Source organism: Cyprinodon variegatus, unplaced genomic scaffold, assembly GCF_000732505.1.
Source record: "Cyprinodon variegatus isolate N-32 unplaced genomic scaffold, C_variegatus-1.0 Scaffold435, whole genome shotgun sequence".
In the NCBI taxonomy this organism is placed as follows: Eukaryota; Metazoa; Chordata; class Actinopteri; order Cyprinodontiformes; family Cyprinodontidae; genus Cyprinodon; species Cyprinodon variegatus.
Genome location: NW_015150888.1, coordinates 560,854 through 586,723, shown reverse-complemented (window position 1 = coordinate 586,723; position 25,870 = coordinate 560,854). Strand labels below are relative to the sequence as shown.

Here is a 25,870-nt window from a genome sequence, read left to right as displayed (position 1 = left end):
TCCATGAGAAATGTCCCCAGTCAACCGCTTAGTGGGTCCTAGAATTTCCCCTTTTGTCTACCACTTTCAGTGGGCTTCCAACACAAAGCACATTTCTCAAGCAGAGCTACAAAGCTTGTCTGGTTCTGAGAACCAAGTGACATTGTTCCTCTGTATCATGGTTTGGAATGAATTGCAAGCAGCTGTAGACATCCTCAGGCCATAAAACATCTGCCCCAAAACAAGCTTACCTTCGGACATTTCTGCGCTCCTCCTCAAGCTGTTTTAAGAGCTCATCGATGCATTTGTTGGCGTCCATGTACTCCTGTCAAGAAAAGATGAGAATGGTTTATGTGTTATAGTAACCTTTCATTTAAAATATGCTTCTAATAGAAGACAGAAACGTGTTCTGGAAAAGTGGTCACAATCACTTCAGTGTTTGTTTCTTTGAGAGAGTAAAAACAGAAGCACCTTTTTGTAATGTCCAACGGCAGCCCCAAAAGCGAGGCCCAGCTGTGTAATGTCATTTGGGAACAGACTGCACTCACAAAACGTGCGCTACCGAGTTACAGGAATGAGCTAATGCCAAGAGCAAAATAGGGAAAACAGATGTTAGGATTTCTCAGCTTTGGCCTAATGATTTGCCTTTTAGTGGTAGGGCTTTATAAAACAGAAGGTGGGGCTGTTAATGTAAGAAAAAGCCCACCATATTTCAAAAATGTGAGTTTTCATACACTCACTCAGTTGTGACTTGAGGCTGTCTCGGCAGTCCAGTCTAGGTTTAGGACTAATTAATTAGATGTTTGCTTGACGGGTCCCATGGGCAAGCGGTTATCTCAGTGGGACAGATGCTCTACATTGATTTTTAGTCACGAGAAAGATGGCATACCCATAAAGAATCACAGTCTAGTAGATAATTTTTTTGAACATAAAAGCTTTATTTCTACATTTCCTAAAGTTCGTGCACCTGAGCTATTTTGTTTTACTCTCTCTAATTAGTCCTTGGCAGAAAAAAGTCAGTCATTCTTTGTGAACAGAAGCAGCAGGAAAAAGGAAAAACCAAACATTGAGTTTTCTTGGTTTGATACGACATAAGCACTAGGGTACATAGAGTTTTAGTGTTTATGGAAATCCGATGAGTGTTGTGCCACGAAATGTCACAACACTCCTTTCATGGGAACCACAATGACTGCATAAAGAAACATTAAAGCAGGCATCTGACAAGTCTTTATTCTCACCTTGGTGTGGTATAAATATGTTTTACATATCTGTTTTCTCCAGTTTTATTTTGAAACGGATTGTTCTTTTGAAAAGCTTTTCAGTAGTTTAATACATTTTGTTTGAATAAATGTATACTGAGCTTAAACTCTCCAGCCGATCTATTAAATATTATTATGTCTCATTGGATAGTTGAAAGAAAGAAAAATAAATAAATTCTTAAAACAGACTGAATGAAAAAAGTGAAGATATATTTGAGTTTAGCAGAATAGTTAATAATTTCAAACATTTAAGGCAGTGATTGATATAGTTATTGGGAACTGCCTTGGTCTGTTTTCCTCCAGACAATACATTTTTTATTAAAAAATAGGGTGTTTATTCAGTCAGAGAAGGTACCACCAAAAAGGGAAAAAAAGTTTTATAAAATTAATACCTACTCAAACTTGCTTGACTTAGCTTGCAAAGCTTTTACCAGTTAGTTGTACAAGTAGCTGATCTGTAGCTCTAAAGCTTAGTTTACTACTTACTTTAAACATGTTATTACCTTAAAAAACATTGACAAACACCTCATTTAGTAAAAGTTGTGTACAAAGGTACAATAAACTACAAAAGATACAATACAAAAAGGTCTCATAAACCAGTCATATAGTCCATATTGACAATAACTTCAACCCTCAGTTAATATGCTCACAGTAGCATGCTAACATGCTATTACCCTAAAAAAGAACAACACTTTTAAATCAAAATAGTTTTTTTCATTTGCTAACACAATTATACGGAAGCCCAGAGTGGTCGTAGTTGACTTTGTTCTTTTCCTTTGCCTTCTCGAGTCGTTATCATGGTTAATCCATTAATTAATTTCTCGAGATAACAAGATAATTATCTTGTTATCACAAGAAAACAGTTATTGCTAACGAGAGGATTAACCGGTATGCGTAAGGAATGAGGCTGGCCAACAGCGCTGGATTCCCAGTCCCCCCATGCCTGCGATACCGCGTGTGCGCAAATAATCAGTTTTTTTGTTTTCTTTTTCTTTTCAATGTCAGGTCGTGTTGGATAATTGGATTGCATAGAATACAGTACAGACAAATCTGAATGTTTTTAATGAAACTCTTTAATCTGGACTCATTATACCTTTTAGAGGTGTAACACCGAGGCTGTTTGGAAAACACCTGACGCTAGGGCGCCGGTGGCATAGGTCTTATTGCTTATGAATCAGAAGTGGAAGCAAATCATCAAACCAACAACGTTGGTCCGTAGCCTAAAAGTTAAACACAGGATTATTTACAGAATTACACAAAGGCTGGCATTTTAAATCCTCTCCCGCTGTTGTGGTGTTGAAGGATGTAATCAGATTCAACACACAAGTCATCTTGTTATCACGAGAAACCGGTTTTGTTATCTTTAGATAATGAGAAATTAACTTGTTTTCTCGAGAAAACCAAATTAAAAAAGTTTCAGAGAGATACAGCCACTCTCGGCTTCTGTACAATTGGCATGACATTAGTATATAAAATCAAAGGTGGGGAATGAGTAACAGGTTCTGAATCTTTTAAGTGGATGTGTAACAATAAGAGGTGTCATAGCTCCGTGTTATGGACCCCAATAAACCAAAGAAGATTTTCTAGAAAGACGCCTATCTATCTGGAACACCTATCCACATCTTAGTCCTTCATACTTCGTCAAAATCCTTAATGATTTTGTTTAAACTAAATCCCTACTCTAATCATAGTTCAGGAGGACAAATAGACAACCAGTCTACTCTACTGACTCTATTTTATCCATTTGGTAACTTAACTGTTTTATGAAAGTACACCAGTTCATTAAATTTAAAAGTAAGCTTCAATAAATTTAAAATATAAACTTCCATACATAAAAACACATGTGCTTGGCCACACATAATCAGTTCACAGACAGTATTTGTAATTGCTCAAGCTTTCCGACTAAGCATGCCAGCTATTAAAAAGCATATCGTCTTGGAAACCCCCCCGGCATTTTCTTCCATTATCACTGCCTTGGCATATATTTCGTCCAGTTCAATCTGAGGACCATTCAGTTGCATGGAAACAAAATTTTGCCCACCCATGCTCCATGACCAAATCATTACTTAAACAGTCGGAGTGTTAGGATTTTGCAAAGCTCCAAGAATATACCTCACGTTTTCACATAAAAATCCATGTGGGAGGTAAGGCTGATGTGCAGAAGCCTAATAATTTGCCTGGAGCCCTGTTTGGACTTATCCTGACCTCCAGATGACCCACCTCTGAGGTCTGACTATACTTAAAGTACTGCTGTTATCACTCCATGGGCTTTTTTAACCTGTGGCCTTGACAGCAAACTCTTAACAGACCAGATGTTCAAGCTGCTGTTCTAAATACAGTAAACCCCAGTTGTTTTGTCTAGTGAGCCTTCAGAGACGGCCACTCCAAAAACAGTCATAACCAACAGCTTCTACCAGTGCCATGATAGCATGCCAAACAACCAGATCTCCTACTGAGTAAATGGCGAGTGAAGCTTTTAACCAAACAGCAACAGATCGATGCCTCACAGTGTGACATGCAATTTTCCAATATATGCACAATATCTTTTAAAAAATGCCTACTAAATGCCATTAACTACAATCCATCATGTCTTTCCAAGATAATATGATGAATTAGTATGAGAAATAATTGATGTTAGTTAACAATATTGTCCCGAAGCCATCTGATGCTTTTTGTGTCAAAAAGCTAAGTACTTCAATACTAGGCGAATAACAACTACTGTAAGTTTCGAAGGGTATGTGAAGAGGCACAGTTGATGGAGGATAAAAAGTATTTAAAATTTGATATTTTGAGTAAAACTCAAACAAAGATAAATGTCAAAACAAAAGTAAAACCTCATTAATTAAAAGCAGGAATAACATATGTGTACACAGTAATATTCAAAGGTATTACTTGTTGAGGTTGGTGATATTTGCCAAACAAGAAAGTATTCTGTTAAGTCAAGAAAAATCCTATATAAGTTCAAGCACAGCATCAGAGAGTGCCCCCCTGAAAGTTTTAGAAGTGTACTCTAAAAAGTGTATCTAAATTTTAAGGAAAATGCTGCCAATGTACATTTTCTCTGTAAATGTACCATGCAGAATCTTGAAAATTGTATAAAAATTCCACAAAAATACCCAATACGATGTGGAAAAATACAGTAGAGGTTACAGACAAATAATCTGTAATTTTTGGGTAAAATCCTTTGTTACTTTTAGAACAATTTCTGAATGTCCATTGGGTCCAGGAATGTTACCTATAAGTTCAGTATAATTTCCAGGAAAGTATTCCCTATGTCCCTACACCATGCGAGAGTCCAAAACAGTTCTGAAAAGTCCTAGATATGGTTGTGGAAGCTACTCCATAGGTTCCATGAAAGCATCTAGGTAAATACCCTTTAAGTCCTATGACCAAAGTATGTAGTTTTCAAACAAGTGGTGCATATTCCCCTCTAGGGTAATTGGAATTACAGTGTGAAAAAGCGGTGCCATTAAAGTTTTGGGAAAGCCTTGTAAGTTTTAGCAAAATATTAAAAGGGGCTGAGTTCCTTGGAGGTACCTAGTTAGTACCTGTAAAGTCGGTACATTTAAAATAGGCTTCAGAAAGTATCCTACATTTTCTGTAAAAGTATCACATGAGTTACAGGAGGGTATCGGATTCAAGTAAAATGCTATAAAGGTTAAATAAAAGTACTGGAAATGTAGGAACTTAAGATTTAATTAAAATGCAGGCTGTTTTAGGGATAACTGTCTCTGTCTTAAGACACTTTCTAGACAGCAATTTCTAAAACATATTTTCTGGAAATGTTATGTTGAAAAAATACTTTAAAAATATGCCACTAAGGCATGTCATTTTGGGGAGGACCCAGAGTAGAGCCTCTGCCCCTCCACATTGAGATGAGCCAGTTGAGGTGGCTCGGGCATCTGATTAGGATGCCTCCATGACGTCTCCCTGGTGAGGTGTTCCATGTAGGTCCCACCTGGAGGGATTGTGCTTCTCGGCTGGCCTGGGAGCGCCTTGGGATTCCCCCGGAGGAACTGGCCAAAGTGGGGGGGGAGGGAAGTCTGGGCCTCCCTACTGAAGCTGCTACCCCTGCGACCAGATCCCAGATAAGCGGAAGAAGATAGATGTATGGACGGATGGACGGACGGACGGACCGACAGATGGATGGAGGCCATTAGAAGTTGCAAAAAGTAAAGGTTCCAGGATTGTGAACTGTAAGTTCTGGTAAAGCTGTGTATAATTTTCATGAAGGTATTACTTAAGTCAATGCTATGAAAAGTCCAGAAAAGTGATGCAAAGTCCTACAAAGGATTGTGGAAGGTACCCTGTAAGTAATAAGAATATACCCTTAAAGTAAGAAGATTTTCATACAAGTGCTACAAAGTCCCCTTTAGTGTGATGGGAATTACTGTGTAAGAGGAGGATATCATTAAATGTCTGAGAACCTTGTAAGTCTTAGGGGGGGGAAAAAGTACTGTTCCATATAGGTACCTTGTTAGTACCCAAAGGCTGTCAGTTCAAAGTAAATACCAAAAAGCATCCTAGGTGCATCCTGGGAAAGTATCACCTAAGTTAAATGAGGGTATCAGGTTCAAGTGGAATGCTATAAAAGCTGAAGGAAAGTACTGGAGGTGCAGTAACTTAACCTTTAAGCTACGTACAGGTTGTATAAACTCGCTAGAATGTTGAACACTGTAAATAGCAGTGTGTCATACTTTGTTCCCTTTTTTTAGCTGAATCTATTAAATAAAATATTGGTGTTTATGTAAGTAAAGTACTTCAGACCCAAGAAAACTATATGTATGTCTATTTTAAAAAATTGATACATGATTGTACACCGACTCCAGCAGCTGCACAAAAAGGCAGCCTTCAGGGTGAAAGCCCCGAGTCAAAGGAAATATTTACAGGCCACATCAAAGTGAAGCAAAGCTGTCTGAGTCTCTGCTGTCATCAGGCAGACCCCTGCTAATGACAGGGCACTGAAATAATCCTCAGCACACATGGAGGAATGCGGGGAATGCTGCACACCCGTTGTCATGTGAAAACAGGGAGGCATTTAAAGGTGGAGATTTAAAGCAAGTCTAGATGTATGTAATGCCACATGTTATATCTTCAGCAGGGCATTATTTCTGACGGCTTTATGACTCGAGTGAAAGGCACACCACTCCCGTGAGGACCAGGTACCCGTGCTCAGAACAGAATGAGCTAAATCCACTGACCTAAGGCTTTATGGAAGGCATATTTCTCTGAACTAGTTCTCTTACATCAGTACAGCAGTATTTTTTTTTTTTTTTACCAAGAGTACTGATTTACCAAGAGTACTGATGTTGTCATCCAATGAATAGGTTGGAAGCAAGTTTCAAGATGCACTACAACTCAACTGTGCATAGTCTAGTTTTCATCAGGTCTAAAAAATTGGCCTTATGTTGAATCTAAACTTTTTGCTATATATATACGGTATATATATATAAGGTACATTGTTAACTGCATCATCCATATGTTGTCTATGTCCTGAAGATGCAAATCAAGTCCAAATCCATAATTCTCTACCACTGTTCTTGGAAATGTCCAAAGAAAAAGCGACATCGAAGGACTTTAAACCTCTTTAAGAAGGTGTTCAGAGATTGGCAATTTTCTCTGACCATTGAACAGTCTGACCTTGGTGGGAATTTTCTTTGACCACTACTCCCCCAAATACTGTCATTTTCCCATAATAGGCATTAGTTTATTGAGTAATAAAGGGAACTTACTAAATTGTCTCCACTCCATCTGTGTCTGGCTACTAGACTTTCTGACTGACAGGCAGCGGTCTGTCAGGATTGGAAGTAGGACATCTAAATTATTTTCTTTATCTTACATTTTGGTTCTCTCTTCTGCCCTGCTTCACCTTACATCACAGCCACATCTCACATTTAGTAACATACAGTAAAATGACAAAAAATTCAGTTTTTCAACTCTTACTAATTTCATGGTCTTGATTTGCTGTATTAACCAAAAAAGGGCCTTTGCCTTGCAAGAAATGCAACTCTCTCTGCCTTGCAGTGCTCCAGAGCAACCCTCTTTATAAGGATAACATATAAATTCTTCACTCCAGGCAGGAAATTTGCATATGATGGGAACACATCGTTAACAGGCACAAGATGACACTAAGAATTGAGGTATAAGGATACCGAGAGGATAGATTCCCCTTAAGGTTTTAGCAAATCAAAAATTTAGATGTTTTGAAATAAGTGGCTGAACATGTTCCAACCTGACAATGTGTTTGAAAAGGATTCTCAGTAATGTTTACCAGACATTGTTTACTTGTGTGTATCTTTGATAAGGCGGGGCTCTTTGGCTACCGCCTCCCTGCATTCTGTCACGATTGGGGTTTCCAAGTCTCTCCAACTGCTTCTGCTCCTTTCATGAATTATGAAATATGAGCAGACCAAAATGAAGCTTTGGCATTAAAATGCAGCCAAGAGGAAATAAAGACAGACACAAACACACAGATTGATTGAACTAAATCCATTTAAGATTGATGATCCATATTTCTAAGAAATAAAACATCAGATGTGTTCTCCATTTATGAATCCAAAACATTTCTTAAGGATTTGAGCTGACAGTCTGGTTTGGATATAGAGCTGACAAGAAAGAGGCTAAAACTTTAAGGCTTTGTGATAAAGCAGCAACCTCCCTACTGCAGAGGACAGACTGTGCCTCTTTAAGTCGTGATGAGCTCCCTCCACCACCTTGATGTGTCTACAGATCAGACTCAACCAGGCATTAACTGATAAGACACCTTACGGAGCTCCGCAGCTCCTGGGAATATAACTGCATCTAAAGACAAGGTCAGGACCTTGAACCCCACCCCACCCCTAGTCCCCCTTCCCCAGCGTATCTTTTCTTCCCATGAGCTTTTTGAGAGACTGATGACATGGCTGTGTGACCTCTTGGACTGTATAATTGAAAACCAAGAGCTCCAGGTTTGACAGAAGGCAAAGATCCCACACGAGTCTCTGCGAGTCAAAGGTTACGGCAATAGGACTGTACGATTTCTCTCAGGGTGTATTTTTATGACCTACTTGAAAACAGTACATGGGATAGTGACTTTTTAAAGGTGTGGCAGATGTGTCATTGTTAGTTTTGGTTTTCTGCCAAGGGCACAGCTGCTGTCATCCAAGACTCCAATGAGAAGCAAACATGGCAAATTTAATCAGCTGCGATAATAAAAAAACATGCGCTGATGTAATTCATGACAGTGATCCTATTTTATGGAGGCCATGAACTAATCAGCCTGACTAATCATCTTTTGCCTATGTTCATATCAAGACATATCACTCAGCCTTGGTTAAATTCATTAGTCTTATCAGCATGTTCCGAGACTCTGCTGGTCATTCTTCACTCGCAGGTCTTTACTCACATCCTCAACGATCTGCTTTGGCTGTATCAGCTCAGCGATCTGGCTCTCATATCCTGGTAGCATCATAGTATCCCCACCCCCAGGTTAGCTGTGGAGCTTATCAGTGCACACGGCTGCCACTTGGGAAAACAAAAAGTGTACCATTTTTCATTTGGGGTGACAAAAGAAACTAAGCTGTTTTATCAAGCACTTGTATCAGCTCCTGCATATTAAAGCATATATATAAGAACTTGACTGATCTGTTATATATTTCTTTACCTTTGTCCCTGTTCTCATTGGAAAAAATCACAGGGATTTATATTGGTATTAGAAAAAAGCTCATAATTAACATTCAGTACCAACATTGGTTTTGTGTTCCATTGTGTTCATAAAGGAAGATTTTCTTGCCTAATCCTCACTATAGAGTCAGGGTACAAGCTTTAACTGGTGCGTGAGTACCAATTAGAAATACAACAGAAAGGTCAAACAATGTCTCTATTCATAGAACTGATCAAAAATCTACTTTTTATGAAGTAGACCAAAACACTAGTACTATTTGCAGGATTGCAGAACAGCTGGAACAATGGAAAAAGGTTTTTTCTTTTCCATACTAGCCCTAGAGGTCATTGCTACAACTTTTCCTATTATCTACAGAATGTCTAGAGTGGTTCAGAAAAAAAGTATTCATTTAACTAAAAAAAAAACAAAAAAAGAAGAAGAAGAATGGTTTTAAAACTGTTGACAGGTCCAAAATATATTTCCTTCTGCTTACGCCAACAAGAATAGGTGGAAGTCTCTTTAGAGTTAACTCAGGTAATGCCAATGTAGGTACCAGATCTGCTCGGGGCCCCGCCCCTTCTTATGATGTCAACATATGGCAACTCCACTTGGACAAACTGTATTACAACAGTTTCTAAAGAATCAAATCTCTTTTGGAGTCTCAACATATTACCTTTACCTTTATTTGCTTTTATTTTGCATTTCATTGACAATCTAAAGTAGCTGAAAGTAGAAAACAATCATTCCAAGTCTTCAAAAAAAGTTATGCATTCTAAGATTGAGCTCTGCCATTTAACAAGATGACAAGAAAAAGTCACAGCTTACATTTATTCTTTTTATTAAGATCTCAGGACTGGAGAGACAAATGGAACATCTCAAGGATGTCATGACTTTCGTAGAGATTCTAGACAAATAGAAGGGTTATTTTACTTGTAGAAAACGAACGGTTGTTGTTGACACAAAGTTAAAAGTATTGTAGCATAATATGGCTTACTGATCGAGCTAAAAGAGGCTAACCTGTTAGCTACTGAGCACAGCTAGCTACAGTATCTCCCATTTCCCCCTCTTATATCATGGTCCTGCATTCACTTTGTTAACCATAAACAGATTTTTTTCATTTTTTTTATCGATCAGGTAAAACCTCATCGTTCATTAGACGTTTTAACACTACAGATGCTCCCGATTCAGCACACTAAAGCTATGCGATGTTATTATTGTTGTCTGGGCAACCATAACATTTTAAAACATGTGGCAACATTTAGCCGATCATAAAACGTAACGTCATTGGCATGCGCAGGACCCCGAACAGATCTGGTACCTACACCGGCACCTAGTCTGTATAGACCTAGAAAAGGCTTCTTCTTTAAGCATTGACTTAAATAACCAAATGGCTACAAAAGCTACATAGAGGTCACTTCTTTTTTTTATGAACAAGTCGGTTAAATGTTTGCTAATGATAGCTAAACGTTAGCATTAGCAAGATATGTCATTTTTAGCAAACAGTAAAACATCATCATATGGTTAGCATTAGCATTAAGCAACTGGTAGACAATATGGAACAAGAGTAGGAGAGCATTGTTCCGCCTTTTACTTCGTGCTAGGAGTTAAACTTGAAGCTATCACCACATGCAACTGCAGCTAAATAACAGTCTCCTACAAGCCCTAAAAACATATAATTTATAAGTACTCCTAAATGCTTGTTTGCAACATATATTTTATTTACATATTTCATTGTTAAGCCAAATTGATAAAGCTAAAATGTCATGTGATTGTTTTGTTGTGTATGGGTTATGTGTTTGGCCAGTTGACATTACACAAACACATGATTCAAATGGCCAAACACATTACCTATACACAACAAAAGACTTGGGTCTTTTGACGTTGCTTAAAACATCATCGCTCCAACTAGATGTTAGTCTAGTGTAAGTCAACAGAACTGAAGGCTGCGTTCACACTGCAGGCCTTAATGCTTAATTCCGATTTTTTTGTCAAATCCGATTTGTTTTGTGTGGCTGTTTACATGAGCGTCTCAAATTGTGTCCCTGAAGTGACCCCCTTGCGCATAAAACCAATAACAAGAGATGTCAGAATTCAGTGACTGACCGCAATGGGTTTCCAAAAGATCGGATGTGTATCAAATTTAAGACCACATACAAAAGTGGTGCAGATCAGATTTTGAAGCCAGATTAACTGTGACTTGGTCTGTTCACAGAGTTATGAAAGAATCCCAGCTGAATCACCTAAGGGAACAAAAAATGATGGATTTGGAGACATTTGTCTGCAGTGTGTATATATTAAAAAGTCTGGTTGCCTCCAGTTAAATTCTGCATTGTAGTTCCTATTTCTTTTACTTTTATTGTAATTCTGTTAAAAAATCTAATTCAAATACAGATTTCAACAAAAGCTAGTGAAGCTTCTAAAACTGATATGTTTTATAGTATATTCAAAACCATTAGCTTGCTCTTTGTGATTTTTAGCCACTATTTAGAGCAATGGCGGAGGGTCCAAAGAGCCCCTATTTTAGAACCCTGGTTTAAGAGATTTTTTATGGACTGAAAATGGTGGAAAAGTCCAAAGACCAACATTAAAAGCCAGAGGAACCATGAATCAGGACCAGAGGTGGAGCTACCATTCAATAAAACTAGGTAGTTGCCCAGGGGCCCCTACCTCCTGAGGGCCCCATAAAACTCTTCAGAATGCATGGTTAATAAAGTAGTTACTTATTTGTGCACCTTAATTGTTTATGATTAAAACCCATTAGTTTAAGTGGGAGAAGTGGGAGAAAATACAACAGCCAAAACAAAAACTGACAGAAAAAAAAAACATGAGGAAGGAGACAACGAGAAAAGGGATAGGAACTGAAAAGGGGAAGAATGTGAGTAAAAGGGACCGAAGAAGAAGGAAAAAGACAAGGACAAAACGGAGAGCAGCACAAAAGTTGAGAAAAAGGAAGAGAAATGGGGGGAAAAAAGCAGAGAGGAGAAATATCACAGGCAAGTCAGGTTTAAATGAAGGAAAGTTAGTAAAGACCTTGGTAAAGACATTTATTCACCATTGAGCAAGAAGGCGCGTTTTTCAGAATAAAAACATAGAAAAAATAAAAGGTTGAAACGGAAGTTCTTCATTAATGATCTTGACAAAGGAACAGTGGTTCCAAATGATTTTGAACAGAAGCTGAGATCTACACTGTAATGGCACACAGTGGCCTCATTGAGTCCACGGCTTTCATGTAACAAATGCCTCCAGTGAGCAGGATATTCTTCATCTGCCTACCTACCTGGCTAAAACTGAGGTGCATTCAGCCTCTACGGATTACCAGAGATACAAAAGGTACCCTGTTCATCATTCAGGGTGAGTTTCAGCAGTTCGGGGTTATCTGATGTCCCCTCGTCCAGCAAGCACCTATGGCGCAGCCCAGCCCAAACATCAACACCTCACCAACGACAGGAATCCAAATCCCTTCGGATTATCTTTCCAAACATTAAGATAGGCCCTCTGTTAGGGCTCCTCCTTTACAGGTTTGGATTTGACAGAGCGGGCCATTCATTCCTATTGGGAACAGTGGAAAAGCTGTTTCTTTAGAGGAGGGGAAAAACTGGCAGAGGAATAGATTACATTGGAGCTGGCATCGTTATTTGATCATTTCCGCACAGCGTGGATGAACCCGGGGCAGCGTGACAAGCTGGGAATCTGAGGGCTTTTTTTCCCATAAAAACAAGGTAAATCACGGCCTTTACAATCAAGATCACAATTAAACAATAAAAAGTAAATATTTCAGCATTTTAATCCTAATCTCTTTCCAAGCCCCTTTAATATTCATCTGCTATGACCGATTAGACTCTCCTTAGGAAAAAAGGCAAACGCAGGATCACATCTGATGACAGAAGAGATGGAAATCTAGGAAACTAGGAATAGCAAGCGGGAGGGAGCAGGCCTGTTTTGACACAGTGTCTATATTTTACAGGCCTAAGGGTTGCTGGGTTTTATTATGATCAGGGGGCTAATATTCAGCCAGGTGTAGTCGGGGCGGGGGGGGGAGTGTGGCGATGACAGGAATAAAAAAGGAAGCCTGGAACTGACAGCCCACAGGGAGAGAGGAAAAAAACTAGAAAAAAAAACAGGGAGAGACGGAGAAATTCATGGCGGCAGAGAGGATCAGACAGACAAAAGCAACAGAGGTACTATGTGTTGATATTCTACGAAAAAAAGCATTGAAATTAACAACTTGTAGGTTATGTTATTGTACGTCTTTTTATTTTTTATTACCCGTCTGACAGTAAATTTAATTTTTTTTCTTACTGTCTATAGAAAAGAACAACCGATATTTCCCAGATTGTGTAGCTTGAAGGAAGGAAGGAAGGAAGGAAGGAAGGAAGGAAGGAAGGAAGGAAGGAAGGAAGGAAGGAAGGAAGGAAAGAAAGAAAGAAAGACATTAAAGGACTTTATGAAATTAAACTATTGGAAAAAATATCTTGAACAGAACCACTTTTTCTTTCTCAATACAGCCAGACTCTCAAGAGACACCTAAATAATCAATTAAAACTGTAAACCTGCATCAGTTGGTCACAAGTAAAAATAAAAGAAAAGCTAAGCACAGAATGGGGAAATGTAAAAATTTTAGTGCAAAAGACATAGGTAAAGTTTCGAGGAGAGTCCTGGAAAGGTGTAAGGGGGGGAGGTGCAAAGCGTTGATTCTAAACAGATGTTGGAAGCTCCATGCTTCTGTTGGTGCCACTGTTTCCATTCATGGGAAATTAGACAGAGTATACAGTGAGCCGACATCCACAGGAAGATCTGTTCTCAATTACATTTAAAACCAAATATTTACATCCACGGTATATAAAAAACAAAACACACAACATACTGTCTCCCACTGTGTGAAATTACATCAAACTGAAAGCTTTCCTGTTCATACAGCTTGGAATAGCAAACTATTTCTATTTACAAGATGTCAGAATAACGAAAGTAGAAAAATAACCTTTTTTTCCTACTCAATATGTATACCTTAAAAAGTATTTAAACTGCAGTTGTTTATTTTAAGAAAACACCTAAAATTGTAAAATTTGCAAACCAGAAAACTAGGAGTGTCGGAAAAAAAATATCATGATATTTGTATCAATTCAAAATCTGTCCCCATGGATATTAAATGTAAAAAAAAATTCCTTTTCTTACTTTTACATTACTCTTATGGTGCGTTCACACGGAACCTGTCAAAATGATCATTATTGCTGCACTAAAACATTTCTAATGAACTACGGTGAAACCGTTTCTAAATACCCAAATTAACTAGAAATTTTAAAACCTACCGATGAAAACTATTTGATTGTTTACTGTGATACTTGCAGTTTTTACCATAAACCAGGGGTCACCAACCTTTTTAATGGTAAATGGCATGTACTTATATAGCGCCTTTATTCAAGTTAGGAGACTTGACCAAAGCGCTTTACACTACATTCATTCACCCATTCATGCACACACTCATGGTGGCAAGCTACATTGTAGCCACAGCTGCCCTGGGGCTCACTGACAGAAGCGGGGCTGCCGTACACTGGTGCCACCGGGCCCTCTGACCACCATCAGTAGACAATGCAGGTGAAGTGTCTTGCCCAAGGACACAACGAGACTGAAAGTCGGAGTCGGGGCTTGAACCGTCAACCCTTCGATTTCAGGGCAAACTCCTACATCCAACACCACTGTCGCCCCAAAACATGCACTAAAACATTTTTTATGAACTACAGTGAAACAGTTCATAAATACCCAAATTAACTAGAAATTTTGAAACCTGCCGATGAAAAATATTCAATTGTTTACTGTGATACTTGCAGTTTTTACCATAAACCTTAAAAACTCTTTATATTCACTTCCAGCCGCTACGAATGACAGAAGGAAATCCCCAACAGCAGAGAGCTTTTAGTGGGGATTTCCAGCACCGCTTGCAGACCATATGCTGGAGTTCTGTCACCAGTGTTGCCAACTCAGCGACTTTGTCGCTATATTTAGCGACTTTTCAGACCCCTCCAGCGACTATTTTTCAAAAAAGCAACTAGCGACAAATCTGGCGACTTTTTACGGTGTCACTGGCGGCTTTTGGAGACTCTTACGTGAAAGCATGTATCGTACCTAGACTTGTCCTCCAGCGGCAGCTGCTGCCGTGGGGTCCCTCTCAGCGCTGCAGTCGGAGCCGCAGGATGTTTACCCTTAGCGTCCAGACTTCAAATGAAGCGCGCATGCACCGGGATTGACGGCGCAAATTGATCACAATAATTAAAATATATAAATTAAAAAATAAAATAAAAAATAAATAACTAAACATTAATGGACAGAAAAAAGTACCTCTATATATTTTTAGTAAAACTACATGCCCATCACTTCCTGTGGCAGATTATGCAAATTAGGGGATGATGTCATTTAGCGACTTCTAGCACAGTCAATAGCTCCTTTCCTTACTGAGGAGTTGGCAACACTGTCTGTCACTCTGAACAAGAAATGCATATTTTAGTAGGATCACAATCCTGGCAGCGCTGACTGGTGTTTCGAGGTGGACATTCTGGCTTAAAAACATCTTTAAACTATTTTTCATATTCATCAAAGTAAATAAAGCCAAGTTGCTCTCCAGCTTATAGCAGAACAGAGCGTCCAGAGCGTTGAAGCGTCAAAACAACTTCTGCAGCGTTTGAACCAGCATCCAAATTTCGGCGTTTAAGCCTTGTTGATGCCCAAAACACATCCTTTTTGAATAATGTATTTGGATACGTATCTTATCGGCAAATTCTTACCATTCACAGCCCTGGTAACTTATCGCAGATGTGAAGCACGTTGGCGGTAGCATAATGTGTTACTGTGTTACTGCCGGAGGGACTGATGCGTTTCACAAGATGAAGGATGTAATGAGGAAAGAACTTCATGAGAAAAATTGAAGCAACATCAAGATTTTGGCTAGCCTGGCTCCTCCAAATATCCTCCATATCGCACATTGATCCGAATTACTGACAAACTTTTGCAAGTAGGATTGCTATAAAGCAATTCTGATTCAAATTAAATGCATGTAAACCTCTGACTGAAGAAAGTTTTATACATTTCATCTCAATTTCTTTTTTTTTGTGTGTTTCATCTTGCAGTCAAGAAGTTACTGACTAAAGATTCATCTAAAGTTCAACCAACAAATCTTAATCAAACCCTGAAAACACCCCTAATGTGTCTTCATTCTCGTGACCTCCAAGCAGGTGTTTCTTTCCAAAGATATTTCTCTGCCAAGGATTCTTTGTCAAATTCCCTGACAGTTCACATTGCATTCGCTTCAGGTCTCGGCTTTATCTCAGTTTAATCCAGGCTGTGATTTATTTGCGGGGCCTGTCGGCTCGGAGTCAGCCAAACCAGGTGCCGGGCAGATGTTGAGGCAAGAGCTTGCATTCCTACCAGAAGAAGCGTTAATGTCAGTTTATGATTTTTTTCGCCGCAGCCTGAGATGGTCCCAGAGGGAGGAAAAAAAAAATGAATGGGTAATGTGATGAGATGTGGCTTCTTGTTGCTGTTCCTGTCAACAGCACACCCACCTGTGCCACTCACGCTTATCAGAATCTTATTTCCAGGCTCAACCGGCGGTGACGCCGAGCCGGGATACAGTGCGACAGGTTCTTATGGAAATTCTACAGAAGAATGACTGATGGCATATATTGAAAGAGATAGGTTTCAGTGACCTTTGACCTCTGATTCAAGACACACCGTTATGAATATTGTTATGGTCAGGAGTTATTTTTCAGAGAGGTTGCAGGGGCATAAGCAGCAGCTGGTTAACGTAATAGACTGCTGGCGAAAAGGTTGCCTATTTGAATCTGACCCAGATTGTGTGGGTGAGGGTGGGGGGGGGGCAATAAGTAATGAATCCTTTTCCCTAAAAAGCAACCAGTTGGAGGTGACCAACGAGGACCACCATGGCGTGGGTGGTGCAAATCTAGGCAAACCGTTTGCTTCAGGCATTTATGTAAATGAGAGTTTCATCAGCGAATAGAATGATAAATAATAAATGTCTAAAAATGTATTCTTGAATGCTCACCAGAGCATATAGAACGAGTCATTTGTTGGAAACCCTCCTGCCTGCTTAGCATAGTTTTAGGAGTTTTATTTAGAGCAAGAGATGTTGAATACAACCAGATATAATGCATTTATTTAATCCTACCGCTAACAGTACAAGTTAAACTGTTAGTTCCAGGAAAAGGAATTTAGAACCAGTATGAATTTGTGCACAGTCATCTATCAATTTATTCCTTCAGCGATCCACTGGTCCGTTCCTATATCTGTTGATTGGTTTGTCTTTAAGATTCATCCATCCGCTGAATCCGTCCATCTGCCCATCCTTACCTTGCTTGTATATATCTATCTGTTGGTCTATCCTCCTAACAATTATTGATTCATCCATCTACAGCTCCATCAGTCCATTTATGTATAAATATACCCATTAAAATATTCTACAGAGAATTTTGCTCCATTAATGTTTCAAGTTAATAAAACCTATTTGAAATGACGTGAAAAAATACAATCCAAAAGCAAAACTTTGAAAAACATCGCAAGTTTAAAAAGGTTTTCAAAGTAGATTTTTTTCCCCAAAATTTCATTTTTCTAATTTTCTACATTTTATTATTTCAAATTATTTTTTTCAAATCATTTTTCATAATGTAATATCTTTTTTTTCTTATTTTGCTTTTTCAGATTGTTTTATGAATTGATTTTATTATGTACTGTTAAAGGATTTTTCCTTTCTATTGTTCTGCATGGTTATTCAAAACATTTGTACTGGTAAAGACTGAGAATTATCTGCCCTGATAGCTGACCTTAATTGTTTATTTCACTCACCTGCCCAACTACCCCTTTTCTAATTATCACTCATCTCATCCAGCTGCTGGATCTGCTTTATATTTGGCTCAGCCCAGCTATCAGGGCCAGATCATGTTTGTAAGTTTGTTTCGTTAGGTTTTTGTTATTTCAAAGTTCATGTCCCCAGAGGACAGTGGGTTGAGGGGTTTGTAGTGTTTGTCTTGTCTTCTGAACGTGTCTTGGCTACTTGGTGGAGTACAGTTTAAAGTCCCGTAAAACTGGCTCAAAGGCAGAGACCAGTTTAAAGTTTTGCAGTTATCTTGGTACCATGCCTTGTCTATCTCCCTCAATCACTGAACTGGTCTGTTTGCATCTGTGCTCTTCTGTCTGAGCTTGTTGCTCGACTAATGGAACATGCCATTACGCTCTGTGGACCCCTGGAATCCTGGATCTGTCTGTTCCTGTGTGGATCACAACCCCTGACAGGGCTATGGACTCCTGGATCCAGAACTGTTCCTGTTTGATCTGTATCCCTGACCTGGATCGGATTCCTGCCTGCTCACTGAGGCTGCTGCATCGGGGATACTCTGGGCGGCTCTGCAACTCAGCTCGTTTGGCAGTCCTTTGGCTGGATCCTCCCTTCCTCAGAAAGGATGGCCTGAACTGTTTAACCAGGTAAGTGACTCGCATGGATAATCATCTCCCGTCAGATGATTGTGGTCACTTACCTGTGTTTCTCCCTCCAGAGTGTCAGTGATTGGGTGTGCAAAAACTTAACATTTTAAATATAAAAGAAAGCGCAAACCCTGCACAAATGGAAAAAACTATCGGAAAAAAAGATATTAAAGGAAAAATAATTGAAATTCAGGAAAACTTGCTCTTAAAAAGTAGTCTTTGAAGTTTCATTTCAGATCGCATTTTGTCAGATTTCCATTTACAAAATCTGTGCTTTGCTAGTAACAGTAATGAAACAAAATTCACTCCATACCATCTAGGAGTGGGGGAAAAAATAAAACTCCAAAAAAGGTGAAGTAACTTCCTGCATCACCAGGTATAACTGCATCAAATCTATCCATTAGATATAAAACTATTTCAAAACCATAAACTAATTTGGTTTCCATAGTGGTACCGGTACGCATCAGTTAGGTTCAGTTTCAATCAGTTCTTTGCCATTTCACCAGCCGATATAATACAAAGCTACTTGAAAGCAATCACTAGTGACTTTAGCCCAGTCTGCTGCTTGGATGAAACATTCTTTTTTTGCTAAACAGAGAGCCATAAAGCAAACACTCCCTGAGCATCTTTCTTTCTTACATTTCCATGTCGGCGCATGAATTTCGCCTTGAAGAGATCATCTCAGCACTGCTGCATCAATTTTATGGGTTAATGCAAACAAAGACCTCTCAGCTCATCGGCTCACGGCACTCTGTCAAGTGATCTGAAAGAGGACTGAGAGTCCAATAATTCAGAGCTATTAAATATTAAAATCGCTCCATCACTGAGTTTTAAAAGGTATTATGGCAGCCTTCTTCTGGCAGCTTCTTATGAGCTCATAGAGGTCGGAAGGAATTTCAACATGAATCTGAGTCTGTTTTTATACAGTTAGAGGCAATAAATCCTTGTTATCATCTTATTTTTAGCAGCCATGCTTGTTTTTATTTCATCCAGATGTGATCTGGGGAAGACTCTGACATCAGCGCTGGTTCTAATTAGAGGAGGTGACATCGACAGCGCCCCAACGCTCGGCTAAAAACGCATCAGATTCCTCCTTTTGAGAGAGGTTCAGGGGGCCTCCTGGAAAAGAGGTGTCAAAGGTCCAGCTGATAAATAAATTAAAGCTTTATGGCTACAATAACAGTCACTCCAAACAGGAACCTGACTCGGGCAGTGATTTGTTTGTGTTATAACGTCGCTGTCTGATCGGAAAACAATAGTTCCGCTGCTGTGGGAAAAAACTGAACGCAGGTTTCCTTTGCACGGGTTGACCATTTGCTCTTACAATAACAGCTCTGTTCAATCGTCATCCTATGTTTGCTCAGCTACCAGTCTTTATCTGGGGCAACCCTCCCCTCCCCAGCTTTCCCTGAACCCTCTGGAAGGCATTCCTCCATCGAAGCCGGACCAAAGTGAGGAAGCCTTACAATAACTCTGCCTCTATATGAAAGAATTACCTTCAGCATGAGCTGTTTACCATGGCATTATACAGGCCATGCTGGAGCTTTCAGCTTTGTTCCCCTTTTAGGTCATGGACTTTGTTGACCATGCTGGATGTAAAGCACTATAGACAATATGGCACCCCAGGCCTTGTAAAAAGTCCACTTTTACTATAATAAGTGGAATAATTTATTTAAAAATATATATATTGAGATTGTTACCATACTTATTAAACTTTCTAGAACTTTCTTTTCCTCTAATGACAGCCACTGCTATTGCTAATGCTCTCCGATTGTGATAGCGTTGAAATTTGTTGATGATCTGATACATTTTCCTAGCCTGGGCAAACTAAAGCATCATTCCTCTTATCAATGTCCAGATTAGCCTGAAACAATTAATCGTGATAAATCAATTAATCGATCTAATTTAGAAATGGATTTATCGTTACTTTGAGTAGAGAGACTCTAAAATATGTCTTTAGCTGACAGAGCAACCCATTTAGAGAAGTAATTATATCAAAATGTAATAATTGAATTCAAAATAAAAAATATTGTCTGTCAATAAGCTGTATCCAGAACTCAAGTGGAAATCTTTGAGTTTCACCTGGTTTAATTTTGTAAAAAGTCATCTTTAAAGAATATTTGACTAACTGATTATGAATCGATTGATTGAAAAAAATAATAGACAGATTAATTGATTTGCAAAATAATACTTAGTTGCAACCCTAGTCCATCACTTGGAAGGAAGGAAGGAAGGAAGGAAGGAAGGAAGGAAGGAAGGAAGGAAGGAAGGAAGGAAGGAAGGAAGGAAAAGAGAAGAGAATAGGGGAGTTAACAAGATTTCACGAAATGATTGGGCACAAGAAAGGAAGAACAAAAAGGACATTAAAGGAAAGCCCACAGGGATGTACGAAAGGACAGACTATTGGAAAAACCAGAGAAGATAAGGAAGTAAAGGATTAAGGAAAGTAAATTCATCAGGACGGAAATATGTTTAGGATAGAATAGAGGAAAGGGTAGTAAAGAAGAAGATTACAAGGAAGGGATAAAAGGAAAGACACAAGAAGGAAGGAAACAATGACACGAAAAAAAAGGGCAATGAGAGAAAAAGGGAAGGAAGTTAGGAAGGTAAGGCACAGAGGAAGGAGAAATTGTTTGCCACATGTTCATTTTTTCATCTACACCAGACCCAACCTTAGTCTGATCAGACCAGGGTTTGATTTAGGAAGATGATACTTTTAAGATTGAAACAAAGTTATGCATACAGTCATGCAGTGGAGCCAGTGTCTTCCGCCATCCTCCTTATTTATCACAGTTTCAGTTACTTTAAACTACTTTAAACTTGCAGTTCTTTTTTTCCTGCTCTACTTTAAAAAAGAAGGAAATAATATACATATTTCAATCGAAAATTGTGGATCTTTCATCTCCGTTTATATGGAGGAAATTGCCACAGACCTATTTCAAAAACAAAACTCATAATCGGTGTGCTTGGATAGCTTTCACTGTCGCCTCATTTCAGCAATTTCTCCCGCACATAACAGGTCCATTTTCCACTCAGATGTATCCTGAGACTTTTCCAGGTTGTACATAAACCTCAATCCTGGAGTAAAGCCAGGCAAGTAGTGAGAGAAGTGGGTCGGGTGGAAAAAGCTCAATAATACACTAATTCATGTGGTTCAAACTGAGACTCAAATCCCCCTCTGGAGTGCTTCTGTTCTGCGTTGAATATGACAGAGGAGAAGGAAAATCAAGTCAGGAAATGCCTCCAAAATCAAATAATAAAATAAGCTCTGCAATATTTAGCAAATGGTTAATATAGACTGCTTTGTTTGGGCTGTTATCACATCAGAGCCATTTCCTTCAAATTGACGATAATCCCAAAGAAATAATGAAATAATCATGGGAGCCCTGTTTGTCCTGCGTAATATCCTGCATGGAAATCCATCGGCTTCCCCAGCTGTTGGAGCCAGATGGATGTTGGGTTGCCATTCGATAGACCCTCTGGCTCCACAGCACAAAGCCCCCCCCTGCAGGAGACCAGTCCAGCCACACACAAAGGTCGATCGTCAACTGTTGACACAACTGGCTCATTCAGACTATTTCACCTGAGGCTTCGGACTTCCTCATAAAACCCCCAACCTGTGGTCTGACATAAAGCGACAGCGAAGAGAATCCATGAAAACTGCTGAGCGACACAAGCAAGATATGGTATAGACTCCCTATATATTTTCCATTCAACTTTTAAACACATTTGGAACTTGTGATTGTATATTTCTCACATTTGCACCACATGTTAAGTTTTCTTTTCAGTGTGAATATCATTAGATCATGCTCTGTGTAATACCCTTTTCATATTTATTGTAAAAGACAAAGCAATTGTGTTTATATTTTATTGTGCAGTCTCATAGAATTCTGTTTTTTTATGTAAAATCTTGCGAAGTGTTAATTCAACCCCTAAGGAGTTAAATTCAACACTTTTAAGGTTACTATGTTGGTTCTCAATTAACCGAGTTAAAATTACCCTTTCAAAACCGTTGAACAATCAAGCCAGAGTAGAAACAACAGTGTTAATATTTGGAATTCAACTCTAATAACAGTTGAATTTATGTACCGGTATGTCTAAAATAAACTGGTATTAACTCTTAACACCATCATCAGTCAATATAGAGGAAAAATAAACGGTTATTCTAACTGGTTTCCCTCTAATTGTGGGACACATTTCTGCATTCTACACCACAACTCTAAAGTCCATGGATGTCCTCAGTGCACGCATTTTAGGAGATAAGAGTTCACAGATACTTTGGAATTCTGGCAGAAACTGATTTTAAAATCAACACTTGACAGAGTTGTTTGAACATAACTCAGCAGATTAAAAATGTTTTGGAGGAAATACATTTTGCATAGTTTGATCAGACTAAACAATTGTTGAATTGGCACTGCATATTAAAGACTGTCACGATTGGTTATGGTTAGTTAACCCAAAAGCAGAGGCAAGGAGGCAGAGGTGAATTTCTTGTGGATTTAATTATTAGTTAACTGAGAACAAAGGCAGGTAATCCAAATATGAAAACAAAGTCCAAAAACAAACAGGAAACCAGGAATCCAATATCCAAAAGTGAAAACAAAGCCCAAACTAACAGGAAACCAGGAGTCCAAAAGTCAAGACGAACAAGAAACCATGGAGACATCAGGGGGATCGCTATCACAAGTAGGAAGGCTCAGAGAGACGGAGTTGGAGGAAGTTTGACGAGAACCCAGCAAAGAAGAACAGAACAGAGACTGAAACAAAGCGAGGGCTTATGAGCAGACTGGGAGCAGGTGTGCATAGAGCAGGAAAGGAAAAGGACTAGGGTAAAAGGAGAACACAAGAGGGCAGCAGAGGGCAACAAATAAAAACCTGGCAAACTGAAAATAACTAGAAAACACAACAAAATAAGAATTAAACCACTAAGACTATTAAACATGGAGCAAAGTAAAACTGAATACTCAAAAGAAAATCATAACTGAGCCAAGAATGAAACAGTAACTAAGAATTAACCAAAGAACACAACAAAGATAAAAATTAAACCACGAAAACTAGAAAACAAGGAGTAAAGCGAAACTGAACACTCAAAAGAAACCATAACAGAACCAAGACTGAGACAGTAAACTAAGAAAAACAAAAATAAAGAAGACAACCAAATAAAACTTAAACCATAAAAAACTAGAAAACAAGGTGCAAAGCAAAACTGAAAATCCAAAAGAAAAACATAGGAGAACCAGAACTCTAACCCACAATGGGGAAACACTGCAAAAATGAACACTTTAGATTTTTTTCTGTGTATGCATTTTTCAAACTCCAAAAATTGAATAAGGATTTTTTTTTTTTTATTATTATTAAACACTGACACCATTCTAAAATGTCAACCAGGTTTTCAGTTAGATTTATAATTTCCCTTAAGTAAAAATTCGGTGAATTTCTCATGATATTTTCACGCGTCAAACCCACGTATTACATGTGATAATAACGTGATTCAGATGTAAAAGCACATGTATATGTGTGGATTTCGAAAGTTTTTGTTAAAAGCGTGTTTTTCTCATGTGATACAAACGTGCTTAAATGTGAATCACATGCAAAAATTTAAACAATTACATGTGGAAACATTAGTCACAGGTGAATCAAATGTGATACAGTTTTTACTCTTGATTCCGATTTTAAGGAAATCATGGGAATCATGTATAAAAATCATGGCTTGATGAAATGTGAGGACAGGTGCAAAATACATGTTTGTATGCATAATACTTATTTAAAGCACATGTGATTCACATGTGAAAACGTGATTAAAACGTGATTATGCATGTGCTTTTTTTTTAAATTAACATGTGGTATAAAGTTTCTGGGATTTTTCATAGGATGCGAATGGTTCGTATGAGCAATTCATAGAAAGGCAAAAATATTATAGGGTGACTCAGTTGTAGAAGGTTATATTTATTTTCTGAATAAATAGACTTAATTTAATCATATGTGATGAGTGAGAATTTTATTTTATTTTTTCAACACAAATGGCAACAACGAATTGGCAGCAAACTGAAATAGCGTGAGCATTACAACTGCTTTAGATCTTCCATAATAAGGGTAGAGCTTTTAAAACAACTGATTCATATCTTATCTCTGAAACCTGCTCATCCTGGCCTCCATCCAGGATTTTCACCTGAAATCTGGCTTTTAGTTCAACCGTCACAATATGTCTATTATCTTCCGTCCAAGTTACGTAAACCATAAACACAAAGGGTTTCTATGATATCCTGATGCCTTGTCAAAGTAATCTTTATGTTGGCGCCAAGCAGCAACCTGAATTTAACTGGTTTTTACACAAGATAGGTAATTAAATCCCTGCCAGGTAGGAGAATAAATGAGGTGTTTGTACTTGATAACCTTTGTCTTACTTTGACTGTGTTTATATCAGTGAACAGCAGGTCTCCAGTCAGTCAGATGGAAATTTCACAGTTTAGACAAAGTCCTACCCCTTCAATTTATGAGGCTTACATGATGGTGAATAATTTAATTTTTTATAAAACAAAATGTCACAATTATACTTATAATTCATTATTCTTTGTTAACTACAGCACTGTATTTATTGTTCAGACTCATGAGGTTAATATTGAAACATGTTAATATTTGTCCAATCTTAGCTTCTTGTCATTGGCTTCCTGTTAAATTAAGACAGAAATTAAATTAAAATCCCCCTTCCCACATATAAAGCTCGAAATGACTAAGCTATGACTTAAATCAGAGATCTGATTTTTCCTTTTTCCCTAACAGAGCACCTTGCTCTCATTCTGAGGGTTCCTAGAATTTTTAAAGTAGAATGGGAGGCAGATATTTTAGTTATCAGGATCCTCTCCTGTGGAACCAACTATCAGTTTTTGGTTAGTTAGTTAGTTAGTTAGTTAGTTAGTTAGTTAGTTAGTTAGTTAGTTAGTTAGTTAGTTAGTTAGTTAGTTAGTTAGGCAGATACCCTGTCTACTTTAAGGCAAGTATATAGTTATGCTGCTATAGGCTTAGACTGCTGGAGGACATACGGATCCATTTTTTCATCATATCTATAGTTCCAATTCTAACTTTATGCTCTCTCTGCTTTTTCTCACCCGAGTAGCTTCATCTGGTCTTGTTACGGTATATTTAGCCGTGACATCATCCTAGATGGAGGCATGGGCTAGGCGGCTGTAATCAACAACTTCCGTTATAAATGATGGAGTAGGGACTGTTTTTCCTTGCTTAGTCATGTTTCTCTCCTAAACATAGCTATGGACACAGCTTTTTACTGTGACTAACTTTTCTGGCTCTTTTTTATCCTGTATAAAGACTGGCTCAGAGGTTATCTTGTCAAGACAGATCCAACTGTGGCATTTGTTCACTCTTACCTTTTCTAACATAGAAGGTATTTATAGATCAGTGCTTCTATGTAACTTTTGTATGCCAGCTTTTGGCTCCTTCAACCCCTAGTAGGCCTTGGCAGAATTCCCTGCAGGGGGAGCCTAGTTTC

The 25,870-nt window shown here is 38.5% G+C and overlaps 1 protein-coding gene across 1 annotated transcript in view; it reads right to left on the bottom strand.

Annotated features, from left to right (window-relative positions):
* The window catches only part of LOC107093614 (nck-associated protein 5-like), a 216,017-nt gene that overhangs the window by 135,406 nt on the left and 54,741 nt on the right, over positions 1-25,870 (bottom strand). Inside the window, exon 3 of the mRNA XM_015388791.1 lies at positions 231-304. Within this exon, the coding sequence (XP_015244277.1) occupies positions 231-304 (74 nt within the window). The remainder of the gene's footprint in view (positions 1-230; positions 305-25,870) is intronic.